Source organism: Adiantum capillus-veneris, chromosome 8 (assembly GCF_014529385.1).
Source record: "Adiantum capillus-veneris isolate H3 chromosome 8, ASM1452938v2, whole genome shotgun sequence".
In the NCBI taxonomy this organism is placed as follows: Eukaryota; Viridiplantae; Streptophyta; class Polypodiopsida; order Polypodiales; family Pteridaceae; genus Adiantum; species Adiantum capillus-veneris.
In genome coordinates this window covers 117,081,702-117,107,153 of record NC_140938.1, presented here as the reverse complement: position 1 = coordinate 117,107,153, position 25,452 = coordinate 117,081,702, and the positions used below count along the sequence as shown (strand labels likewise).

Below are 25,452 nucleotides of genomic sequence, written 5' to 3'. Positions count from 1 at the left end.
AAGGTAAGTGTATGCATTTGTATACTCTACAATCTCTTGACCATATGTGAAAGTCAGTGCTGATCTCCTGATCCACTGTGGTGTGGTGTTAAACACCATAACCTTGGTTTTACCAAGGTTTACAGACAATCCACTATCCTCTGCAAATTTGTGTAATGCATCCAACTGTCGCTGCATACCCTCTGGTGAGTCAGAGATCAACGAGAGAGAGAGAGAGAGAGAGAGAGAGAGAGAGAGAGAGAGAGAGAGAGGCAGTTAAGCCAGAGAGTAGGAGGCAAGAAGTCGTGAGGCAATGCGATATTGTATTCATTCCAAGACTGTGGTTATATACACGAATGCATGGAAGTTACAAGGGAGCGACAAGGCCGCGTGATATCTTGAGATGCGGGTAATTGTGCCTACTAGGATGCTGAGTAGGATGGATGATGTGGATTATTATTCCCACAGGCAGAGGTCTGTTCTAGTGCTACTGAAACAGAAGATATCAGATTTCAATCGATGATCAGTTGGCCTAATCTGGAGTCAAATCACCAAAACTCATTGCCTTCGCAGACCTGTTCAGCACTTTTTTCTGTTGCTGCTATTAGGCTGTTGGCGATGCAGATGGCAGAGGCCAAGGAAATAGAAAGAGTATACGTCGAAGTGGAGTAATGAGGGCAGAAAAGCTTAGCAGGATCGATCACACTGAAGCTTATGATGGTTATCCTCAAGTAATTAAGCCAGCGACTTCAGTGCTAGCTGTTTGGGCTTTTAGAATAGAGTGTGCGGGGATAAGTGGCACACAACTCAATGTCGAGGGGAAGGCATTGGGGAATATTGCCACTAGTGCAAGTCATGGGCCGGATGGAGAGAGAATGAAATCAAGAGAGAGAGGATGGGGCGGATGAAGAAAAATTGAAATATAGAGAAAAGATTTCCACCAAAAATGGAGAGAGAGAGAGAGAGAGAGAGAGAGAGAGAGAGAGAGAGAGAGAGAGAGAGAGAGTGCTATCACTTGGTTGGGGGAAACGATGGAGAGAGAGAAATGAAATGAAATGAAATGAAATGCTCTATTAACGTCTTCAAAAGGCCAAAGTGACCTATGAGACGAGAAAGTTACAATGTGGTCGATCTCATACAAAGTCAAAGTAACAAAAATAACAGCAATAACAACATAACATAACAAAATAAATATACTATGGAATCCTAAGCCGCTCGATGTGAACTAAGCAACTGGGTGGGATAGCTAAATAGCTAAATCACAGGAGATCCAGCATCGGTCGCTGGCGGATCTCATCAATATCCTCCATGGTCAGTAGTTTGACCGGGCGGCATGCATGCCTCGCCAAAGTGACTCAAATCTTCTAATGCAGCCTCGTCGATGTTGTGTAGTCCTCCGCGGTCATGGGCGTCTGGATCTCCCCAGCTCAATCGCTCGGTCGATCAGTATGCCTCGCTCTGTTGTGGTAGTAACTCCTCAGGCTGTCCAGTGTCTGTTCTAAAGAAATTTGTGATCCGTCTCTGAGACTGGCTAGCCTCTCCTCTCATCAGGCTCTCCTTGTGTCTGCGCAGCTCGAACAAAAACAAACCCAGGCATCTCTGATCTTCGTACCCCATGACTCTGGAGAGTGATCCAAAACCCTCTCTGAACAAGCAATGGAAGCGGCTGTCACAAAGTGATGACGTGGCGGACAGCAGAAACCCTAATTTCTGCCAGAAACCCTAAAATTCCTGCAAACCCTAATTTTTGCCAAAAACCCTAAATTCCGGAAATCGCGGAGGCGGATTATAAGAAAAAAAAAATTTATTTATTTTTTTTTGGAAAATGATGAGCGACGCGAATTTTGCTTTTGCTTTTTTTTATAAAAAAAAAAAGAGAAAAGACTCTCTAAGAGAGAGAGAGAACTGATGCTTTTGATTTTAAAAGCTTTTGGGGCTCTGCTTTTGGGCATCCCTTGTAACCTTTAAATTAGTGGTGAGGGCCTCACTTCTCAGAGCATCTGGACGCAGAGTCTGAGAGTGAAACCCTAACCGCTCTCTTGTACTTTGATGATTGATTAATACAAAAAGAAATACCGAAAGGGGCGCCAGTCTTTGGGGCCAATATCTCTAGGCACGGAACTCCGCCGGGCCAGTGCAAATCTATTGTGATCTGTGAATTGTTTTGAAGTGGTTATTTGGTGTTGTCGCGGTTGATTTTTGACTTGGAGTGTCCAAGTTTGTTACAGTGGTATCAGAGCACGGCCGATTTCTCTTCTACGGGAAATCCGATCCCCGAATTTTTTTTTTCCGCGGCACCTATGGCTTCAGGCAATGATCAGTCGACTCCCTCTGCATCTGGAGATGCGGGCTGGGATCACAACGAAGATTCAGACAGAGAGTATGGCCCGCCTCGGCCTACTCAGGCGGAGCAAACAGAGATGGAGCGTCGTCAATTGATTGGCGATGCAACAAAGATGATGCTCAATTTTGCCAAGGACCCGAAGATGGTAAAATATATGAACCAGACCTCTTTGAAAGAGGTACAGATGGAGTGGCAGAGAACCACAACACCACTCCCGAAACCCGCTCTCAAGAAACCTTCTACCTCCAAGAAATATACGGAGAAGGAACTGGAGAACGTGGTTGATGCACGGATTGCTCAGCTTTTCGACGTGCAAAAGAAAGGCAAAAAGCACGGCAAAAAGCACGGCAAAAAGCAGAACAAAGGTACTGACTTCCCGGGATATTTGGGTCGTCAGTCGACATTCGACAAAGCAAAGAAACGGAAGAAGCGTGTTCGATTTGAAGGAGTACCCAGTTCTTCTTCTTCTTCTTCTGATAGTTCTTCTAGCTCCTCGGATTAGAGCGAAGAAGACAGAAAAAAAGCAAAAAGCGAAGCAAGACACAAAGCTTCGGAACGGGCAAGAAAAAGGCAAAGAAGGCTACATCTCGCCCAGAGACTGACAGTTCTACTGAGGACTCGTCTACAGAAAGCTCAGATTCCGATGACGGAAAGTTTTATGCGAACAAGAAGAATTTTTACAAAGCCAACCAGTATGACTTTCTCGAAGATAAAAGCAAGAAAGTCCGAGAGTTTAAGGAAGGTGGCCACTCGATCATGTTTGATACTTTTTCAGGATACTCAGATGCTTCGAAGGCTTTGTCTTTTATACAACAGTTTGACATCACTTTCGCGGGAGGACGCTATTCAGAGCACTCCAAGATTCGGAGAGCTGCCTCTTACTCTGAGGGGAATGCTCCTACTTGGTGGTCCACGCTTCTATTAAGCAAGACTGTGCCAGTTACATGGCTGAAATTCAAGAGGCTTTTTATTTCTTCTTGGTTGACTCAAGAGTTTGAGCGAGATATACGAGCTACTTGGAACCATCTCCGGATGACCAAGAGCGATACAGTGAATTCTTATTGTGAAAGATTCTGGAGCTCTTTTCTACCCGCCTCTTCATTCAAGAAGATCTCATTCAGAGAACAGATTGAGCGGTTTACCTTGGGTCTACCTACAGAGATCCGAGATCACTGCTTGGAACAGAAGTCAGCTTCTATTCAGGAGTTGATGAGTCATGCGAAGCGGGGCTTTGCCATTCACTCTGGCAGTCTGACTTACCACACAGATGAGGCCATGACACAACGAGCCAAACAGACTTCTGGGAATGAAAGTAGAATGAAAAAGAGCAACCCAGAGAAAAAAAAAGGATGCACGACCCAAGGTTACTCCTGAGGAGAGAGCTCGCTTCATCAGAGAGGGGAAGTGCTTTGGATGCGGGAAACATGGACATATTTCCGCAAAGTGCCCTGATAAGGCACAGAAAGAACAGAATGATAAAGACGACGACAGGTCTGAGAGTTCGAGAGCAGCTGAGGAATGTGGCAGAAAAGGCAGATAGAAAAGCAGAACTGGTACCACATGGCGTGGGACTTGCACCGAATCAAATGAATGAAAGTACAAACTTTGCCGTTTTTTTTGGGGGCAAAGTGAAGGATGTAGAAGCTCTTTTGAAGGAGCCAAGGCCAACTTCTTTTCACTTGGAATTGGCGGCTCGATTTGGAACTGCGCCCGACAGACTGACGCCACTGGCGGAGGTAGTTCGACTGGCACCCGGATGGGATGTTGCCATTACACCGAGCATTGGCAAACTTCGTTTGCAATGACAGGGGTGTTCAGGGCACGTGAGTGACGTTCTACTCGGGATCCCTTGGTACCACAAGAACTACGCCGTGGGTGACTACCGGGCCGAGAAAGCGACTTTGATAAATGAAGGGCTTAGAGATTGTACTTGATGAACTTCAGTTTTCTTACTCATTCTTTTGGGAGAACTGAACCATGGATAAAAGTTGAATATGTTTTGACCTGAAGAAAAGAACGCCAAGATTTTTTTCTCCACGCTCATGCCGATTGCTTTTGAGAGGGCCTGAAGATCATACCATTGATCTGATATCTGGAAGCAAACCACCGAATCGGCCACCTTATTGTGTGAGCCGAGTACAGAATGAAAAGATTATGAACTCAGTGAAAGACCTCTTGGAAAAGGGTCTTGTCCAGCCTAGTACTTCACCGTATTGCTCTCCAGTGTTGTTGGTTTTGAAGAAAGACGGATCTTGGAGAATGTGCATGGATTATAGCACTCTCAACGAAATCACCATCAAGAACAGATTTCCGATTCCTAGGATCGATGATATACTCGACAGGTTACAGGGATCCTCGTGCTTTAGCAGGATTGACTTGAAGAGTGGATATCATCAGATCAGGATAGCGCCAGGAGATGTCTACAAGACAGCTTTTCGGACGACTTTTGGGTTATTTGAGTTTTTGGTGATGCCTTTTGGCTTAACCAATGCTCCTGCGACATTTAACCGGATGATGGACAGGATTTTTCGAGAGTACAGGCTATTTGTTGGCACTTTCTTTGACGACATCATTGTTTTCTCGAAGAATGAGGCAGAACACAGAGATCATCTGCTTCAAGTCTTTTAGGCATTACGAGATCACACGCTAGTGATTAATGCAAAGAAAAGTGAATTTTTTCCTACCATGGATACACTTTTTGGGACACATTGTGTCAGCAGCACAACAGGAGTGCAAATGGACCCGGCCAAGATAGAGACTATCCGTGATTGGCCCGATTTGAGGATTGTCCATGAAGTTAGAAGCTTCTTGGGACTATGTTCATACTACAGGCGGTTCATACGAAAGTTTACAGAGGTTGCTTCCTCTTTGCATATCTTGACACAGAAAGGAGTACCTTTTTCGTGGGGACCCACAGAGGTGACTGCCTTTCAGACATTGAAAGAGAAATTGACTACGGGACCTATTTTGACTTTGCCGGACTTGCAGAAGTCATTCGAAGTATATTGTGATGCTTGTGGTCGTAGTCTGGGTGCGGTCTTGATGCAAGAAGGCCATGTCATAGCTTACGAGAGCCGTTTGTTCTCTAGGCCGGAGATGACAGCACAGATTTATGAGAAAGAGCTTTTGGCGGTTATCCATGCTCTTACTCAGTGGCGGCATTACCTACTCGGAGCGGATTTTATTGTCTTTACAGACCATCAGAGTTTGCGCTACTTCTTGTCACAGAAGCAGCTTTCGGAAAAGCAGATGCGGTGGGCGAACATCTTGTCACAGTTTCACTTCCAGATTGTCCATGTGCAGGGTCAGAAGAATGTGGTGGCAGATGCTTTGTCTCGGAAACCGTTGGTTCTGGCTATTTCCGCGATACATCATAGGAGCTTCGAGGATATGGTCGATCAGTGTGCCACAGATACAGATTTTGCAGATATTTTCACACGGATACGGGATGGGGAGACAGTAGCTGGATACTCCCTTCGGGAAGGCTACTTGATGAAAAAGACTATGTTGTGCGTTACACAGCCGTTGAGGGAAAAGGTTATGACTGATTGCCACTGTCCACCTTTTACGGGTCACCGCAGCATTGCTACCACCATGAAAGGGGTAGAGAGAGATTTCTTTTGGCGGAGACTGAAGAAGGATGTGGAAGAGTTTGTGCGCAGTTGCTTGGTATGCTAGAAGGTCAAGTTTGACAGGCATAAGGCACAGGGATTGTTACAGCCTTTACCCATACCCACCCACCCGCCCCTGGGAAAATATTGAAATGGATTTCATTTTTTTTTATCTCCCGAGAATACAGAATGATCACGATGATTTTCCGATTACATGGCACGCCTGAGACGATTGTCTCCGACAGAGACCCCAGATTTATGAGTTTGTTTTGGAAGGCAATTTGGGAGAACATTGGGACGCGGTTGCAGTTCTCGTCATCGTTCCACTTGCAGACTGACGGGCAATTTGAGATTGCCAATTCAGTGATTTTAGATTTATTGAAGTCTTGTATCTCGCATCAGAAGACTCAATGGGAAAAGAACTTACCTTTGGTGGAATTTGCCTACAATAACACGATACACTCTTCGACGGGGAAGATGCCATGTGAGATTGTTGAAACTGCTGCGAAGGTTCCATCCTTCCTGAGCACGAAAGATTAGAAATTTGAAGCGGATGAATATTCGCGAGATTTGGATACGGCTTTTGCCAAGGTTCGCGAGACTTTACAGAAGTCTCAAGAACGACAGAAAAAGGCAGCGGATCGCCATCGTCGCGACTGGAAACTGAAGGAGGATGATTGGGTGCTCTTACTTTTGAGAAGGCACGCCTAAGAAAGAAAAAGGGAAAGGAGAGGCTTTTTCCAAAGCTTAGTATGTGATACTACGGACCTTTCCAGATTACTGACAAGATAAATGATGTCTCCTTTCGATTGGACCTGCCAGATACTTGGAGGATTCATAATGCATTGCATGTGAGTCTCTTGAACCCTGTTAAGGGTGATGTGCCTGATGATGGGGAGCCTGATGAGCAACCCGAAGTGGAAGAAAACGAGGAGATCCTTGTTCCTGAACAGATTTTGGCACATAATGATACGAAGAAAGGTAAAGTCCGAAGGCGGTTCTTGGTTAAGTTCAAGAACTTTCCTGCATTTGATGCGAAGTGGATGGAGGAGGAGGACCTAGCAGATACTCCTCGGATTGTGAAACTTTACCTCGATGTTTTGGTTTAGCATAGTCTACTCCAAACGGAACCCAGAAACTCAGCTTGGCCGAAGATCTAGTGCAGTGGGATGCACAAGAGGGGAGTCGCTCCACTCCTTTGTCAACAGATGCCTCGATTTTGATACTAAAGTCACTGATGTCTCTTTGAGCTTCAGGGATACTGAGAGCTGACAGTATTCTGCTTGATGACTTTATGAAATGGAATTCCTGATTATGATACTGATTTGTTCTTGACTTCTTGTGAGTGCAGGAACTGATAGCCGAAATGACTGCAGCATTTTGGTCTGATTGATCTCGAATAGACATGGTTGCAATAGGGGTTAGTCAATCGGACATCGATGAGGTCCCGATTGGACCTAGATGTGATTGCTAGCTACATTGCCGATAAATCATGGTCTAAGATCCGAATGAATGTTGAATGTCATGTGATGTCCTGTGATGTCTGGTGATGTCCTGTGATGTCGTGTGATGTGACTGTCGATTTTGTACATGTGCTAGATGTGTGTTCCTAGTACGTAGGTACTAACAGTCAGTGTCTGCTAAGACGGTTTATGGCTTTTGTCGGTTTTGCAGGCGTAATCGCGGTCGATTACAATGCTTTCAAGAGGGGGGTATGTCACAAAGTGATGACGTGGCGGACAGCAAAAACCCTAATTTCTGCCAGAAACCCTAAAATTCCTGCAAACCCTAATTTTTGCCAAAAACCCTAAATTCCGGAAATCGCGGAGGCGGATTATAAGAAAAAAAAAATTTTTTTTTTTTTTTTGGAAAATGATGAGCGACGCGAATTTTGCTTTTGCTTTTTTTTATTAAAAAAAAAGAGAAAAGACTCTCTAAGAGAGAGAGAGAACTGATGCTTTTGATTTTAAAAGCTTTTGGGGCTCTGCTTTTGGGCATCCCTTGTAACCTTTAAATTAGTGGTGAGGGCCTCACTTCTCAGAGCATCTGGACGCAGAGTCTGAGAGTGAAACCCTAACCGCTCTCTTGTACTTTGATGATTGATTAATACAAAAAGAAATACCGAAAGGGGCGCCAGTCTTTGGGGCCAATATCTCTAGGCACGGAACTCCGCCGGGCCAGTGCAAATCTATTGTGATCTGTGAATTGTTTTGAAGTGGTTATTTGGTGTTGTTGCGGTTGATTCTTGACTTGGAGTGTCCAAGTTTGTTACAGCGGCCTCGTATCTCGTAGTAGACGGAGCAGCGCCATGTGTAGTTCAACTCTGTCCAGGCTCCATGTCACACAAGGGGCATGTTCTCGCCTCTGGCAGTACTCCATTGTATCTCCCAGTCTCAATCCGCAGCTGGTGTGAAGACGTGCGTATCTGGCCAATAGCACATTGTATCCCATGAGACAGGTGGGTGTCCATGTATCTGGGTCTTGTCACAAAACCGTCCTCCATAAGCTAGAGAAGGTATTCTCTGTAGAAAGCCATCTTCGTGCCTAGCTCATGTGCTGGCTATATCCATGTTCTCTTGGTGTCTAGCTGAGTCAAGTCCTGGCAGATGAGCCCGGTGATCTCGGACTGCATAAGAGTGAGAGATGGTGCATCCAGTGAGTACTGGAAGGGTGGCAGTCTCTCTATGTTGAACACATGCCCCTAAAACCATGATGTCATCTCCCCATACCAGCATGCGGTATCTCCCTGCATGGCTAACTATCAAGAGGACTCAAGTGCAAGGCGGGCATACCTGTCTCTGGGAAGTTCCCACATGCGGTGTGTGAAGGAGACTGATCTGGCGAGCACCTCAACCACTAGTGGGGGGGGGGGGGGGGGGGGGGGCGCTAGCTCTGCTTGGATAATGGCACGTGGTACTGAAGCCTTGGCTCTAATGAGCCGTGAGATCATAGAGACCAGAGGTTTCGCCATGTCCCCCCATCCATCAGTGCGACCCAACCTCCCGTGATGATCCAATGAAGGTCCACATATCTGAGCTCCATAGAGCAATGCAGAAGCCACCAAAGTGTCAAAGAGCCAGAGCTTCGTCCGAGGCTCTTGAAACTGAACCTGCGAACACATCCTCTCCAATCTACCCAATGCTGCATGGGTTCTAGTCAATCTGGTCTCTGTTGCCCTCGTTAATGAAAATGCTGGTCCGCTAAAAACCACTCCAAGGTAAGTGTAAGCATCTGTATACTCCACTGTCTCCTGTATGTATGTGAATGTAGGTGTTGAATTCCTGATCCACTGTGGGGTGGTATTAAACACCATAACCTTGGTTTTACCAAGGTTCACAGACAAACCACTTTTGTGGGCAAACCTATGCAAAGCATCCAAATGATGTCGCATCCCCTCCAGGGAGTCGGAGATCAACACGATATCATCAGCATATAACAATAGTGAATCCATGTCCCTGCCAGCTGTGCACCTCTATCACCATCGCTCTCAATGTAGTCAGCAACCTCATCCACATACATACCAAATAGAGTAGGAGAGAGCAGGCAGCCCTGCTTCACCCCAATAGTGGAGTGAACCGGTGTAGATAGACCCTCTAAGGTGCATACATGCCCCACTACTGACCTGTATAATGCCATGATCCCCCAAATGAGCTCTGTGAGGGTTTGCCTATATAAAGATATATTTTTTACTCAATTTAAAATTATCATCGAATGCATCTTTTTATTCAATGTAAGTTTCTCTCTCTCCCTCTAAATCTCTATCCCAACCACCACTCTCTAGGGGTGTCTGTTGATGTGGTAGCACAATTTTGGGTGAACGACTGCGACATTTACCAGCATTTGCTGAAGGGAGCTTTTTGCATAAGATTAAGGAATTCGACACAAAGTTCGTAGAGAGCTTTTTCAATAAATTTGCCAACCTGCCCATTTTTCATAAAAAGCTCCCTCAGATCCCCTACTCGGCTTTTTGGGGTGCGGGGTGCTACAATCACCACAATCTCAGTTTGCCGTGTTCTTCACTTGGGTCAAATTTTGGACTCTGTAGGCCATCTGGCACCATAGGAACTTCTGTTGAACCCTTTCCCTATTTCAAATTATCTCTTGGTCAAGCACTGCATTTTGCCTATGACGCTGGAGACATCACTCTTGATACCTACAAGATTTACTTTGATTGTTTCTAGCCTTCGGAGCCTCATAGTGCTCCGTTTTTTGTATCCCTTTCTTTTCGTGGGTTTTCCTCGCTTTGAGGTTTCCCACTTGAAAATTAATCAAAGCAAATTTACAAAAAAAAAGTGTGCGTGTGTGTCTTTTTTATTGCCTTAGGCTCCTCGACAAAACTTTATGAGTTGTTGGGGGTTAGGAATTTTAATCCTAACCCTTTTTATAATTTGGGCCACTTGTCGAGACTTCATAAGTTCGAGATTTCTTCTATTATTTCTTCTTCTTGGGTTTAAGCCCCTCGGCCCACACCTGCAAAAACTCAGAGGTTAGACCAAGACCTAAAGGTCAAGTACCACATAGAGAAATTGTCACAACACAAAGGATTCTGGCTTTGATATAGAGATTTGCATAGACCACCTTTCTAGGGAGAGTGAATGTGTGACTTTCCACACGGACGCATTGATTAGATGCCTTTATGACCTTGACGCAGAAACCCTAACCCTAAACCTTGTCACAAGGTGGGTGGCAGAGTGGTAGTGCAGGAGCATCAATAAGAGAAGGCGGAATGGGAGGAGGCGGTGGTGGGATGGCAGAGTTGGAAAGTCAATCTCCATAGCAAAGTGTGAGGCAACAACTGTGGGGGATGTCCATGGAGCCAAGGATGGATGCCAGGAAATAGAGAGTATTATCAAAGTCGACAATGCAGAAGTGTAGAGCAATGGGGAAAATACACCACACACACACACACACACAGATTGTTGAACCAACCCATTGGGCAATGAATCAATGATTATACAATGGGGGCAAGGTGTTGCTTATATACTAGCTTGAGGGCCCTTAAGTACCCCGCTCAATAAATTGCTCTACCCAAGACTTTGACAAATAAGTAAAATAATACCTAAAGCCAAATTAAATATTGGGATCACATTGGGCCATTCACTTGAGATGCTATAACTTTAACACCCTCTTTGTAACTCATAGTGGACATAAATAGGAAGACCCAGTCGCTAAAGAAGCATCATGGACACCCCAGCAACTGATCAATCTACTAGATACACCTTGGTTCTGCTACTACTAACTTTTTACCTTAGAAGAATGGCATCTTGAGCACCGTTTGCCTCATAGAAAATTGAATTGTAGACCACATGACGTCCAAGAATCCCCATTCGTGAACTATGGACACATCACGTCCAAACTTTCCTAGACAATGAACTTTGAAACACATCCTATCCATAATTCGGCCAACAACAATGGATTGGTGCAGATATCCATAGTGTTTTGTATACCTCGCATTAGTTCCTTGTCAGATGCATGTGCCTTAAATTCCGACCCACGGGTTCAAACACGGATAACTTGAACTCCAACACATGGGTCCAAATCATTTGTATTGAGCATTGTTTGCCCCTCTGTGCTGCTCACAAGCCTCTCCTTGGCTGAAGGCTGAAGTTGGTTGCGGCAACAGCCACCTGACTAGAAATCTAGCGCGGTGGCCACTGTGGTCGCCACTATGTGTGCCATGCCCATCTTGTCTATCAAATCTTTATCCTTGCTATCTCTGTCAAGCTTGCCTTTGCCTTTGTCCTCTTGTGAGCTCTTGCATTTCCCTTGGGCTTCACATTCCCGATTCAAACAAAGCATCTTCATCTCCCGTGAGAACTTGGTATCTGCCGAGGCTGCTAACTGAGTACTAGCCGATCCACCATAGACATTTGTTGGTGTTGGTCATTTGAGGCCAAAGCTGTGTGCAAAAAACATGGCACTTGAGGCACTGATCCAAGCGGCCGATGACCACCCAACATTGCAAACGAAACTGCTCTGTAGTGGGATCTCAAGGTCAAACAGTGCCTGGAAAATAGGTATCACCAAAGGTGTACACTTGTATCCATGGCGAACCAATTTTTGTAGCCAGTGAAGTGAACCTGGTATAACCAGGACTTCACCTAGCGGCTACGCTAGTAAGACAACCCGAAAGATGCACTAGGAGTGATGGAAAGAAAAGAGTGACTGAAAACCAAGGGATCCGCTACTGGCAATCAAACTCCTCAATGTCGAAGTCTGGTGTCCACTGCTCTAAAACCAACATTTGTTTCTCGAATCCCCCGCATTGCATGGGAAACGGGATGTCCGCCACAAAAGACAAAAAGAAGCAAATTTTTGTCATCGAGCCTCATACAGGACGAGGCATATGGAATGTAGAGGCATATGTGGACATGCTTATTGAGGAGGGCGAGGGAGAACACATGCTGAATTTTGAAATTGCATTACTAAATAGCCTCCACACCAAGTGGAAGACAACGCAACACCGCTCGAAATTTGAATACTATTGCAAGCATGTCAACACAAAGTATTGGGAAGGCTATAGCATAAACCCAATGGAAGCCCAGGCCCACATACGAACACCCATGCCCTACATGGCACAAAGAGCCATCTCTTTGATGCGCACGAGGTCACATATGCTCAAAATAGAAACAGAGGGCTGGCTGAAAATTGATGCTTCTAAACGGATATGCACATCATGTACAATGTAAGCTCCCGAAGATGAAGCACATGTGACATTGGAATGCCCAGAATACGCTCACATCCGGACTAACTTTCAACCACTTCTAAGCGGTTGCTCTACCTTTGCGGACCTATTATCCAAGACAGACCCCTCCCGTACAGCTCTCGGAACATACCTCACCCGCATACTTGAGAATCAAAAGACACTCATAGGAACACAAAAAGAGAATAACACACACCACACCATACACCCCCGTGAGGGGAGACTATGTATCACTTTGAGGTCCCATGGGTCATTTCTGGCCCCCCGCGGACGTTAATACCAAATCAAATCAAATCTCTCTCTCTCTCTCTCTCTCTCTCTCTCTCTCTCTCTCTCTCTCCCTCCAATAAACCCTAGATCTCTCTCCCCGTAAACCCTGGATGGTCTCCCCCAGGCGATGGGCAGCCCATGGGGAGGTGTTTGAACCTAAGATATTCCCTACAACCTCAATGCTAAACAATTCATGCTCACAACAAGGCACTTAGTAGTTCGGCTATCTCCTCACCTGAACCCCCTTAGGTTTTTTTGTTCTTTTCTTGTACCCTTTTGATGGACCCTCAGCCCTTAACTAATATGTATCAAACGTCCTCACATACTTGGAGTGATTGTTATGTTTTGTTTTTGGTCCCATGGGTCATAACTGACCTCCGTGGACTATAACCCCCCCCCCCCCCCCCCCCCCCCCCCCCCCTCTCTCTCTCTCTCTCTCTCTCTCTCTCTCTCTCTCTCTCCGTGTGTGCAAGCAAGCAAGCATACACACACACACACACACACACACACACACACACACACACACACACACACGCACGCATCCCACACGTGTGCCAATGCACACAGAATGTGGAGCTTAACCTTGTGAAAAACCATCTTCAATTTGCCTGGTTCCCACCTGCACACACTCAATTACAATGTTTTTAGTGTTACAATCATCAACATGAGAGAGTATTCATTCTCGTCTTTAGTCCATGCGAAAAAACATTTCACCTGCTGTCTCTTTATTTTCCATGCTTTTAAGGCTTCAAGGGCGCTTTGACAATTTCCTTCTTTCAAGGAATCCTGAAGTTGCTCAAGGAAAAGGCCCTCGGAATCAAAATTTTCCGCTACACTTTTAGGTAAGGTACTGCAGGATGCTTTGTATTCACAGCTTGATGAAAACGCTTCAACCTTGTATGTCTCTGCTCTCCTCATTAAACAGTTTATGTCCTTGCTCTTGTTTCTGGACAAGACGCTGGGAATGTGCTCTCTCCTATCCAGATGAACATAAGCAACAGGTTTCTCTATTGAAATAAGATTTCCATGAGCTAATTCTTTCCTTTCTGCGCTCTGTTTGGTAAAAACTTCAGTTTGAAACATCTCGTCATGTGCTTGTGACTTCCCCATCTTTTCAGGAGTGTTCACACCCTTGAATTCAGCATTGCTGTTCCCCCCAACATGGTAACTTCCATCGCTTGTTGCAAGATCACAACAACCATTAGGTATCAATGTCCTTGCTTCCAAAAGAATATCCTTTGTAACTTCAGGCTCAGAAACTTTCTCCTTCTTGTGAACATGGCTAGCGAAGCCATTCAGTTGTCTCCTCTTCTTCAAAGAATGATCTTCAGTTCTTGACTTGGCATATGATTTTTGCACGTGTAAAACTTTGGGAATCGTGGGGGAAAGATGCTCCGTCTGGTCTAACAAGCTTCTAGCCATCTTGTTTGCAACAGAATGACTAATACAATTGTGTGTGTTATCCAGTACGACTTGAGCAGTTGAACTTCTAACCTCACTCACTTCAGCACCTGAGTCTTGAGTGTTCTTGGCAGAGTTAGAGAGCAATCTTTCCCTGCGATGTGAGCGTACTTCTTGTCTATCTAACCTACCTTTTTGTGGAGATGAATTTTTTTCCTGCTGGTCTACCTTGGTTCCAAAAGGATGATCTGTTGCAAGAGCATTGCCAGCTGGCAGAAATCCGTTAGAAACCTCCTTTAAGAGCGACACAGGTTTTCCACCTGACACGGCAACATCCGAATATAAGCAGAAGCCAGTGACAGCAAAGAAAATGCAACTCTCACAAATGTAGAGTGGTTTGACTACCAAAGGCAACATCATAAGCACGACTTGTAAACAACTAGGGACAGCAAGCATTGTTCCAATTTCATAAAATGTATAGACAAAACTAATCATAGGCATCACAACAAGCATGCAACTTTCTAGCAAATAAAAATATGGCCACCAATCTTCAGTGGATAATTTGTGTTTAATGCAACATAAAAAAAGGTTCCTGAATGTTAAGAAATCAACATAAATAGTCCCTCCACAAACCCTTCTTCTTCTGATCATTTTCTGATATCTTGACCTGCTCAACCGAACGCGGTGCACTCTCAGACTTGGGATGGAGAGATTCCTGGATGATTCACACAAAGTCAAAACTTACAAACTTGGCACATAGAAACATGAACATACCAACCACAAAGTGAACAAGAAAGTTTGAAGAGAAATCACGGTGTCTGCATTGTCAAGAATGTAGTTAACCAGCACTGTGAAGTTGTCTTGACGAATCCAAGCAGGGGCATCCTCCAAGCTGCCAAACTCCTGCATACTTCCAATGATTGATCAGTGAAAATCCTTCGTAGACAAATCAAGCAAAAAGTGCACGTGCCAGCTCCAGTTCGATTCACAATTTTGGGTTATACACTAGGACTGAAAAGATATAGAACACTCTACAGACTAACCAATTCTCTGGTTATGACTGCAGCCTAATATATATTGGACTTATAAGATATACGACAATCTGCAAACTGTTGGGTTAAAGGCCTAAATAACCCCTTTTTGTACATTTTTATACTTCGTCCAGGTTCATATTGAACCTGGACAACCTGGACACATTTTTTAAAGGTCACTTATAATAAAAGTGGGAAAACCCAAAACTCAATTATTGAGTTTTCCCCAAAAACGTGAGCCCTCTCTCTTTTCCTAGCGCTTCCTCTCCTGCTGCTCTTCACCTCCCCTCTCTGCACACACTGCACTTCCTCGCGTGCTCTCACTTGCACACACCGCCGTGCGCTCATCAACTGGTATCAGAGCCCGATTAGGGTTTGCCCACAAACCTGCAAACGCTGAATTTCAGCCAAGAAGGTCAACTTTCACGCGAGATTTTGCAATTTCGTCGCCAAAGGACTCGTCCCCGGACACTAGAGAGCTCCCGGCAACCCAAATTGACCTAAAACGGGCTGAAATTAGGTCAAAAACAGGAAATTACAGGTTATGACAGCGAAAATACAGGTTTTGCAAATGATGTATTAAGGTGTGGAAATACTTTTGCTAAGTCCCTGCTACCCAAAAATCCTGAAATTGCCGAAAAACAAACCCTAAAACAGGTGTTTTAAGCAAATTTCAGATTTACACAGGTTCTTGCAAGTGTTTTTATGGTGCGATTACATTGGGGAAAGTGCAAATAGATGCAATCCACGCACATTTGACAAATTTTGTCGATGTATGACCATTTGTGGCTCAATTTCATGCAATTTTGATGCTACAAATTGGGGCTTTTGCGCTTACATGCTTCTAAAGGCTGTGTATTAGCCTTGTGTATGTCTTCCGAGGCTAAAAAAAAACTAAATTTGTTGTTTTCGAGCACAAATTCGCTCACTGAAATTTCCTGCGCATAAATTTCAGAAATTGAATTTTGTGCACAAATCGACCTATTTTGCCCCAAATTGATCCTGTGACCATTTGGAGCTGTAGTGCACATCTCTGTGAGGCTATACTCCGATTTTTGCGCATTTTGCCAAAAAATTTAGCGTATTATCCCTCTTATTTCGTGCAACTATGGCCTCATCTTCTTCGGATGTGAAGAACCTCTTCGAGATTAGGAGGTTCGATGGTACAGGTTTTGATCTTTGGAAAGGCAGGATTCAAGGAATCCTATTTCTTAAGAATTGCGAAGGGGCACTTGAACCATAGTTACCGGGGAACGCGTTCCGTAGGCCCTGGAATGCCAAAACCCCGTTCTCTTCCCCTCTGCCAAGCCGGAACGTCCCGGAACGTTTTGCCATTCCGGGTGACCACTTGATACCGGAACGGCTCTGGAACAGTCCGGAACGGCCTCGGAACGGCCAACTCTCAAAAATGCAGAGAAATAGGCAATTTTTTGCAAATTTGTAGTGAACATTAGGTGTTCTTTTAAGTGTGCAAGGACTCAAAATTAAAATGCACCCCCTCACACCCATTCCCTTCTCAACCATTATTTGGGTATTTTTTATGCCTCCCGTTCCACGCCGTTCCCGTTCCGGACCCCAAGCTGTTCCCCCGTTCCGCGGAGGTCCCCGTCGCCGTTCCCGTTCCGTGTTCCGAGTAACTCTGACTTGAACAGGTGAAGCCGCAAAATATGACGGATGAAGCATGGGTTAGCATGAACAGGAAGGCCGTTACATACATTAAAATGGCCATGATCGATGAGACCGTCATTGATGTGAAAGGTCTCACGACTGCTTTTGATGTGTGGGAGAAGTTAAAGGGAATGTATGAAAATACAATGCCTGTCAACTAGGTGCACTTCATGCGAAAACTTGTTGGCATGCAACTAGATGAGTCCAAGAGCGCGGCAGAGCACTTGTCATTGTTCGCAGGTACTTTGTCGCAGTTACAGGATTCTGGCTTGCCCCCTTTTGATGATAAGCTGAAAGCTATCTTCTTGCTTATGACTGAGTCATGGGAAACTTTGGTGGTTTCGTTGTCCAATAACCCCAATTTGACCTTTGATGGTGTTAGGGGTTCTATCTTGAATGAAGAAATCAGGAGGAAAGCAAGTGGAGAGGGAGGCAGCTCTGCCAACATGGTTAGAGGCAGGACAGAAAAGAAGAATGCTTATGCACAAAGGAGTAAGAGTAAGAGTAAAGAAAGGGGAAATGCAAGCAAAGGCAAGGGTGATGTGACTTGCTATCAATGTGGCAGGAAAGGTCACAAGAAACCCGATTGCAGGTACTATAAAGCTGAGTTAGAAAGGAAAAAGAATGGCAGAGACAAAAAGAAAGAGAAGAAGGAAGTGAAGGCAGATGCACAGGATAGCTCAAAGGACAAAGAGAAGGCCAATGTGGCTTCTAGTGTCATGATTGAGGAGCTGTCAGATGTAGAGGAAATCTTGTGTGCCACTTTGTCAGATGATGATGCTTATGACTTTGATGCCTCTCTAAATGTTCATTCACAGGACATGCAGATCACCAAGAGTAATCTTATTGATGCTTTCTTGACTGTCAATGATGCATGGTCCCAGGCTTGGATTGTTGATTCCGGTGCTTCATTTCATGGGACTCCTATCAAGGAGTGTTTCTCTACTTTTGATGCAGGCAAGCGTGGCCATGTATATCTTGGAAACAATCATGCATGTTCCATTGAGGGTATTGGCACTGTGCATCTCTCCATAGATAGCACAAATGAGCTTGTCTTGCATGATGTTCAATATGTGCCGGGAATCAAGAAGAGTCTGTTTTCTGTTGGTCAGATAGATATGCATGGTTACAGCATCTTGTTTGAGAGAGGGTCATGGAAAATGACTAAAGGCTCAAGGTTGATTGTAAAGGGCACAAAGAAAGAGACACTTTACTGTATTCATGGAAAGGCCGTGTTGGGCAAGTTTATTGCATTGGCTGAAATTAACTCTCACATGGAGTTGTGGCACAAGAGGCTTGGCCATATGAGCCAAAAGGGTCTTTCTAAGCTTTGTACTTTGAACAAGGTTGATGCTAAAGGCACAAAACTTGATTTTTGTAATGAATGTCAATATGGCAAGCAAGTAAAGCGTTCTTATTACTCTGGTGTCTCTCGTAAATCTTGTGTGCTTGATCTTGTACATTCTGATGTATGTAGCATGCCTACTAAGTCTATGGGTGCTGCATGTTATTTTATCTCCTTTGTTGATGATCATTCTAGGAAAATTTGGGTTTATTTGCTTAAGTCTAAGGATGAAGCCTTTGCTGCGTTTAAGAGATTTCATGCATTTGTGACCACCCAAACATGTCGAAAGCTAAAATGCTTGCGTACAGACAATGGGGGGGAGTACACAAGTGCTGAATTTAACAAGTTTTGTGAAAATTTGGGCATTAAGAGGGAGCTTACTATGCCATACAGCCCCTCTTCTAATGGTGTGGCTGAAAGATTCAATCGGACACTTTGTGAGAGGGTGAGATGCATGCTGTCCACAGTTAATCTCTCTCGTGGATTTTGGGAAGAAGCTTTGAAAACTGCAGTGCATATATGCAATCGATCCCCTCACATGTCTTTGAAAGGTGACATCCCTGACGAGGTTTGGTCTGGCAAGCATGCTTCATATGATCACTTACGCATTTTTGGTTGCGAAGCGTTTGTGCATGTTAGACCTGAGTTGAGGAGTAAACTAGATGCGAAGTCCATTAAAGGCCTCTTCATGGATATGGTGAAGAAGGCGAAATGGGTTACAGGATTTGGTTACCTCAGCTCAAAAGGGTTGTACGCAGCTGGGATGTTGTTTTTAATGAGGAAAGGCTGCTTCAAAACAATTGTGCCTCAAAGCATGACCATAAAAGGGTGAAATTTCAACATGACCAGCCACCTGTTAGGCCTATTTTTGACCCTCAGGATGCACCACAAATGGCTGAAAATGTAGATGATCCAGTGGTGTTTGAGCCAGATGATGTTGGGCAGCAGATTGAGGCTCCTGAAGGGCATTTGCAGGCAAGAAACAATGCTGAAAATGGTGCTGAAAATGATGTACAGCAACCCATTGTTGATGATTTTGTCGTGCCACCTGATGTAAACCCATTGCCGGATAATGTGGATCATTGGGTGAGACGGTCTACTCGTCAAAGACGGCATGTGAGTCGATATGACCCCTCTTTGCATTACATTATGTTGACAGATGAGGGAGAGCCTCTTACGTATAAAGAGGCAAAGACATGTGAGCACAGCGACAAGTGGGAGCTTGCTATGCAGGAAGAGATTAAAGCTTTGCATGCTAATCATACTTGGGATTTGGTTGAATTGCCCAAAGGAAGGAAGGCTATTCCTAACAAATGGGTGTACAAAATCAAAACTGTTGATGCAAAACCCAAGTATAAGGCAAGGCTTGTGGCAAAGGGATATGTTCAAACCAAGGGCATAGACTTTCAGGAAGTGTTCTCTCCTATTGTGAAGATGACCACTTTGCGTGTATTGTTTGCCATTGTGACTGATCTTGATTTGGAAATGGACCAAATGGATGTACATACCGCTTTCTTGCATGGTGATGTGGAAGAAGAGCTTCTCGTGATTTGGAAATGGACCAAATGGATGTACATACCGCTTTCTTGCATGGTGATGTGGAAGAAGAGCTTTACATGAAGCAACCCGAGGGTTTTGTCATCCCTGGCAAGGAACATTTGGTATGTATGCTCAATAGAAGCTTGTATGGGCTGAAACAATCATGTAGACAGTGGTACAAGAAGTTTGATCGCTTCATGCTTAAACATGGTTACAAAAGAAGCCATGCAAACCATTGTTTGTATACCAAACATGATGAGGATGGCAGCCCTATTATTCTTGTGCTCTATGTAGACGATATGTTGATAGCTGCAAAGAAAAGAAGCACTGTTGATGCTCTTAAAGGGCAGCTGAAATCTGCGTTTTCAATGAAAGACCTTGGGACAACTGAACATATACTTGGAGTTCGTGTTACACGGCAAAGAGACAAGCTCCTATTGTATTTGTCGCAAGAAAAGTACATTGAAAAGGTGTTGGACAGATTTAACATGGCTGAAGCAAAGCCTCTTGGTGTGCCGTTACAGCCATATGTTAAAATCTCCAAGGATGATTGTCCCAAGTCAAAGGAAGAAGCCAATGACATGCAAAGTGTGCCTTATGCTTCAACTTGTGGTTCACTTATGTATGCTATGGTTGCTACTAGGCCTGACATAGCCCATGCAGTGGGAGTTGTGAGCCAGTTCATGGCTAATCCAGGCAGGTTGCATTGGGATGCAGTGAAGTCCATTCTGAGGTACTTGAAAGGGACTAAAAACAAATGCCTCTGCTATGGTAAAGGACCAAAGGAGTTGAAGGGAGTTTGTGACTCTAACATGGCTGGTGATGTGGATACACGGAAATCCACAAGTGGCTATGTATTTACTCTTGCGGGAGGTGTTGTTTCATGGTGTTCTAGATTGCAAAAGACAATTGCATTGTCTACTACAGAGGCTGAATATATTTCAGCCACTGAGGCTTCCAAAGAAGCTATTTGGTTAGCATGCCTATGCAGTGAGTTTGGCTTGCCTGCCAAGGCACCTATGCTTGGTTGTGATAGCCAGAGTGCTATATGTCAGGCAAAGAACGTCATGTTTCATGCACGCACAAAGCATATTGATGTGCGGTATCACTTCATACGAGAAGTGCTTGAGGATGGCCTTATTACATTCGTTAAGGTCCGTACATCACAAAATCTAGCCGATGCTCTCACTAAGTGCTTACCCAAAGCACAACATCATCTATGATAGAGATGGTGGGAGTCACGTAGCTTAAAGGCACCATTTATGCCTTTTAAGTGGGAGGTTGTTGGGTTAAAGGCCTAAATAACCCCTTTTTGTACATTTCTATACTTTGTCCAGGTTCAATATGAACCTGGACAACCTGGACACATTTTTTAAAGGTCACTTATAATAAAAGTGGGAAAACCCAAAACTCAATTATTGAGTTTTCCCCAAAAACGTGAGCCCTCTCTCTTCTGCTAGCTCTTCCTCTCCTACTGCTCTTCGCCTCCCCTCTCTACACACACACTGCACTTCCTCACGTGCTTTCACTTGCACACACCGCCGTGCGCTCATCACAGACTAGACAATTTTATGGTTACGACTGCACCCAGAACAAAAGGTCAGGACTCTTAACAGGTCAACAATGTGCTCAAGTAAACTCCTTTATAAAAGTAACTCTTAAGTTTCTTAAATTCACTTCTTGGATAAGCTTGCAGTGCCTCACATCCTGCTTCTTTTTCACTACGAAAGACTCAAGGCCCTCCATAGGGTGACTCTTATCCAATCCTAGCCTCATAACCGTAAGGTCAGAAAATGTCTCGAGTGAATCTTACCAGTATCTACAGAATCAGCCAGATTATGAGGCGCCCTACTTCGGGCTGTTTAAGTCATTACTTCACCCCATATCTCAGTTCATTCATGTTAAGGGAGCCCCGCATGGGCTAGGGCGACACACAGATATCGGGAGTGGCACCCTACAGATCTTCATGGAGAGTCACAGCCCGCCAACTTTTTGGCCAGCATATCCCTCCCTTCTCCACTTAGAAACTCTATCTCACTCCTCTTTTAGTGTTGTCTATCCACCACTTTGCTGGACTGCACCATGGCTCTCTTGATCCCTTGCACACCCACGATCTGCCCTTCCTCATATGTACTGTGTTGAGCGTTATGTCTTAGCTGGTTGCCAGGTTCATCGTTTGATTGGGAGAGGGGTGTGGTAGCCTAAGTCTTGGGTGTACCTCAATTAGTGTCTGGTAAAATATATGGCTATCCACATCTTAGAGAGAGGAGTATTCCCCTGTCCCGGTTTTTTGTGCCACCGAACTACATCTTCCGCTACCACTTTGACATGGCATGAGAACTCCACCGACAGGGATCAGCAATCATTTGCAACTGATCAAAATGCTGGTCAACATAATTTTCTGCACCTTCTCCCGTGTTTGCGACAGAAAGAAAGCTCTTCAATCCTCTCAGCACTTTGACAACATCTACTCTTGTTTATCAAAATAAAAGAATCTAAGATCTTATGTGCTTGCACCTTTTCTCAAAGACAATGCTTTGCAATAGTGGAGTGCTTTATCGACAAAGCCTCGCGCTCCACAGACATGGCAAGGCTTCAAAACAATATTCGTCTGCAGCTATCTCACGTCCCAACAGCTACTTGCAGAGTGGAGCAATTTAGAGATTATCTCTCGACCTGTTGCAACCTATCTGAACCTTTTTGACTGTGTTTAAACTTGTTGGAAACTTGGAATTTATCAGACCCAAATTGAGCAATTCAGACGCAGTATCACGATTGAACAAAGTCCGAGACCTTTATAATGGCTATTTGTTTGGTTGGACAAGAGTCATAGTTCGGGACTCGGTACAATGGTTATGTTTAACGGATGGAGCAAGTCTAGGACCTGTTCTATCAAGACCTAGCTTAGCGGTTGGACACATGTTCATGACCTGTTATGATGGTTTTCACACTTAAGTGTTTGGATACACAGCCCCGCTCTACATACTAAATGGTATATGTGACACTTGGGGTTTATTTGTTCAGTCATCGCATCTATGGATTGCAAGGCATATGTGGTGTAGTATAGCATTCAACATGATTATTCCCCATGTGGCATGCTAACAGTGACTACTAATATATGGTGCTAAATCAGTGAATGCAGATGTAATCACAGATGGTTACTTTTCTTTAATTCCGCAATTTAATGGCATCGGTACAATGCCACATCAGTAAGGGTTTGTGTAAGTTTTCTTTTAGGTAAAAGATTGCTTTGACCAATCTCTTTTAATTGGACAATGTCCTCTTTAAGTGCCACATCATCACACTTGTGACAGAGAGAGCAAAAGAGATACACCTAGATGAATACAGGATAAGCCCAGATTCACCCTTGAAGGAAAGTGCAAGGTATAGACCCATGGTAGTCATCCACAAGACAATATAACCATCAGCTCCATCATACCTAGTATTGACTAAATACCACGACATCCCCACTAACGTTGTCACCAGGAGGTGTATTTTTCCTGTTGCCTTCCGTAAATAAGTATTAGATATATTTATTTTATTTTTTTACTTGTTTGTCCCGGAACCCTTGAAAAGGTGCAAGTGGACATTGCATGGCCAGTGTGAAACAGCTGCAGCCAAATGGGTTTCTCACATCGGGGATCTAGGTCGGTCAGATAGGGACTGCCCGGGCCAGTTAGCACTGAATTCTGATGAGTATGGAAGCTCGTGTGCGCCAAACTGGAATTTGGGCCACTCGTCAAGTCACTGCAACTTTATAAGTTGAAAGGGGCCAGTAAATTAACCCACATTGTAGATGTTGGTCAAATGGTAGTCTTCAATGATGGTCAGGAGACCGATAGGGACGCCATGGAAGCATCTCCTAAAATTTAGAGAACTGCTATTTTTGACCGGAAAATGTGTTCGCGTCATTAGCTCTGGAATGACAAGGGGAACATTTTATTGCTCTGCTGCCAAGTCAACTGACGCACCAGTTGAGATATTTTTAGCAGGGAAAGCCCAAACTCGGAAACTGGGCGACATGTCAACCTGTGAGCGATTCTGCCACTCTGGGAGGCAAAAACGAGCTGCATATCAACAAAGGGGGCGCCATTTTCAGCCTCAGGTGGATTGTAGCAGGTACAGAAGCTATGGAATGCTTACCTTGCCCTCTATGCACACTATGGTGACGGGAGTGATGCCCCGCACGCTACATACTGCTCTCTTTCTCCCCTACGTACAATATGTTATGCCCCACTAGTGGGCTTCTCATTTGACCTATGTACAGTTCTGAGGGTTTATGCGCGTTTGCCAAGGCAAGAGCCTTCTCAACAGGAACCGGATTAGCTAATTGCTAATCCCCCACAGGTACGCACGGTTCCATCACGAAAGATTGCGAGTTTGGAGAGTTTTCTCGCGTGAAAACTCGTCCAATTCACAGGGGAACTGTCCCATTGCGTGCGGGAGCCCTTGGGACACGCGTAGGCGTGTTCGCTCCGCTAAAAACGATCCGAAACAGGGAATTACAGCCTGCTGTGTTTTTTTGCAGGTTTAGGGTTTCACACCTAAACTGCAAGGGAACATCGGGGGAGCCTCGTGAGAGCCTTGGGATGCGTGTACAGGCTTTTGGGCTCCCGGCAGTGAAAAACAGAGAATTACAGCCCGCTGAATTTCTGTGACAGCTCACCAAAAAGCTTCCAGATAGCGAGGGAATCCGTCCTAGACAGATGTTTTTGACCTACAGGGGTTTTTGCGCCGTTATGCTGCCAAAATGAAGTCGAAAACCTGCGTTTTCAGCCCTCGCCAGGTTTGGACAGCTTTGTGAAAGCTTGTGCGAAGTGGTCGGATCGTCTACTTTAATTTGAATAAAGAAATACCAAAAGGGGCGCCAGTCTTTGGGGCCCGCAAGGTGTCGGTCTCGTGTGCGCAGTGACATTCTAGTCGCTGGACGCAACTGTGTTCTCTTCCCTTCTCAGTGCTCTGTGTAAAGTTAACAGGTAATTGAAATAGTACCGCCCTCTACGTTGTATAGGCCGGTTATATGGTTCCATCGACGGGATAGTCACTTTTTCTTCAAAAAGTGCAGCGTGGATTGTTGTGGGTGAAAGCAACACAGAGCTTGTCGATATGGCAGAGAAGAGAGACCAAGTACCTGAAGAGGGATCTTCCTCACATGGCTTAGAGAAAATTCCTTCAACTCTTCGAGAAGAGGACAGGTTGTTTAGAACTCAACTGCGTTGTTGCATGGACATGTTTCAGCAGTTGGCTAACAACCCAAGGATGCAGGAATTCTTACAGGCTCCGACACAAGGTTTTCAGCCTCCTACACAGGGCATGACTGAGCCGTTGCAGGAAAAGGAGATTTCCAATGCGCAGAGGACTCGTGATGCTCGAGGGAAAGCCCATGTGGTTGAGCAACTAGCGGTGTCCAATGATCCAAAGCAACTTGCTTTAGCCGGACAGGAACCGTTTGTGAATGGTCAAGGGAGCAATGAACAGGCTATGCGTCAGACCCTTCCATTACCTAATACTTATCTTGGTTATTTTGGAGGTGGTTCAGTGTTTCAAGCTATGGCTGGACC

The 25,452-nt window shown here is 44.8% G+C and overlaps 1 protein-coding gene across 7 annotated transcripts in view; it reads right to left on the bottom strand.

Annotated features, from left to right (window-relative positions):
* Positions 1-25,452, bottom strand: part of LOC147452827 (uncharacterized) — a 179,254-nt gene that overhangs the window by 118,921 nt on the left and 34,881 nt on the right. For 3 of the 7 annotated variants that reach the window (XM_086518426.1, XM_086518422.1, XM_086518421.1), the window contains exons 2-5: positions 15,122-15,211; positions 14,942-15,023; positions 13,622-14,628; positions 13,490-13,526 (exon numbers count right to left, since the gene is read on the bottom strand). In XM_086518426.1, the coding sequence (XP_086374552.1) occupies positions 13,490-13,526; positions 13,622-14,628; positions 14,942-15,023; positions 15,122-15,211 (1,216 nt within the window). Of the gene's footprint in view, positions 1-13,489; positions 13,527-13,621; positions 14,629-14,941; positions 15,024-15,121; positions 15,218-25,452 lie in introns of those variants that run through there. The other 4 variants (XM_086518424.1, XM_086518425.1, XM_086518423.1 and 1 more) reach the window with 4 other exon arrangements.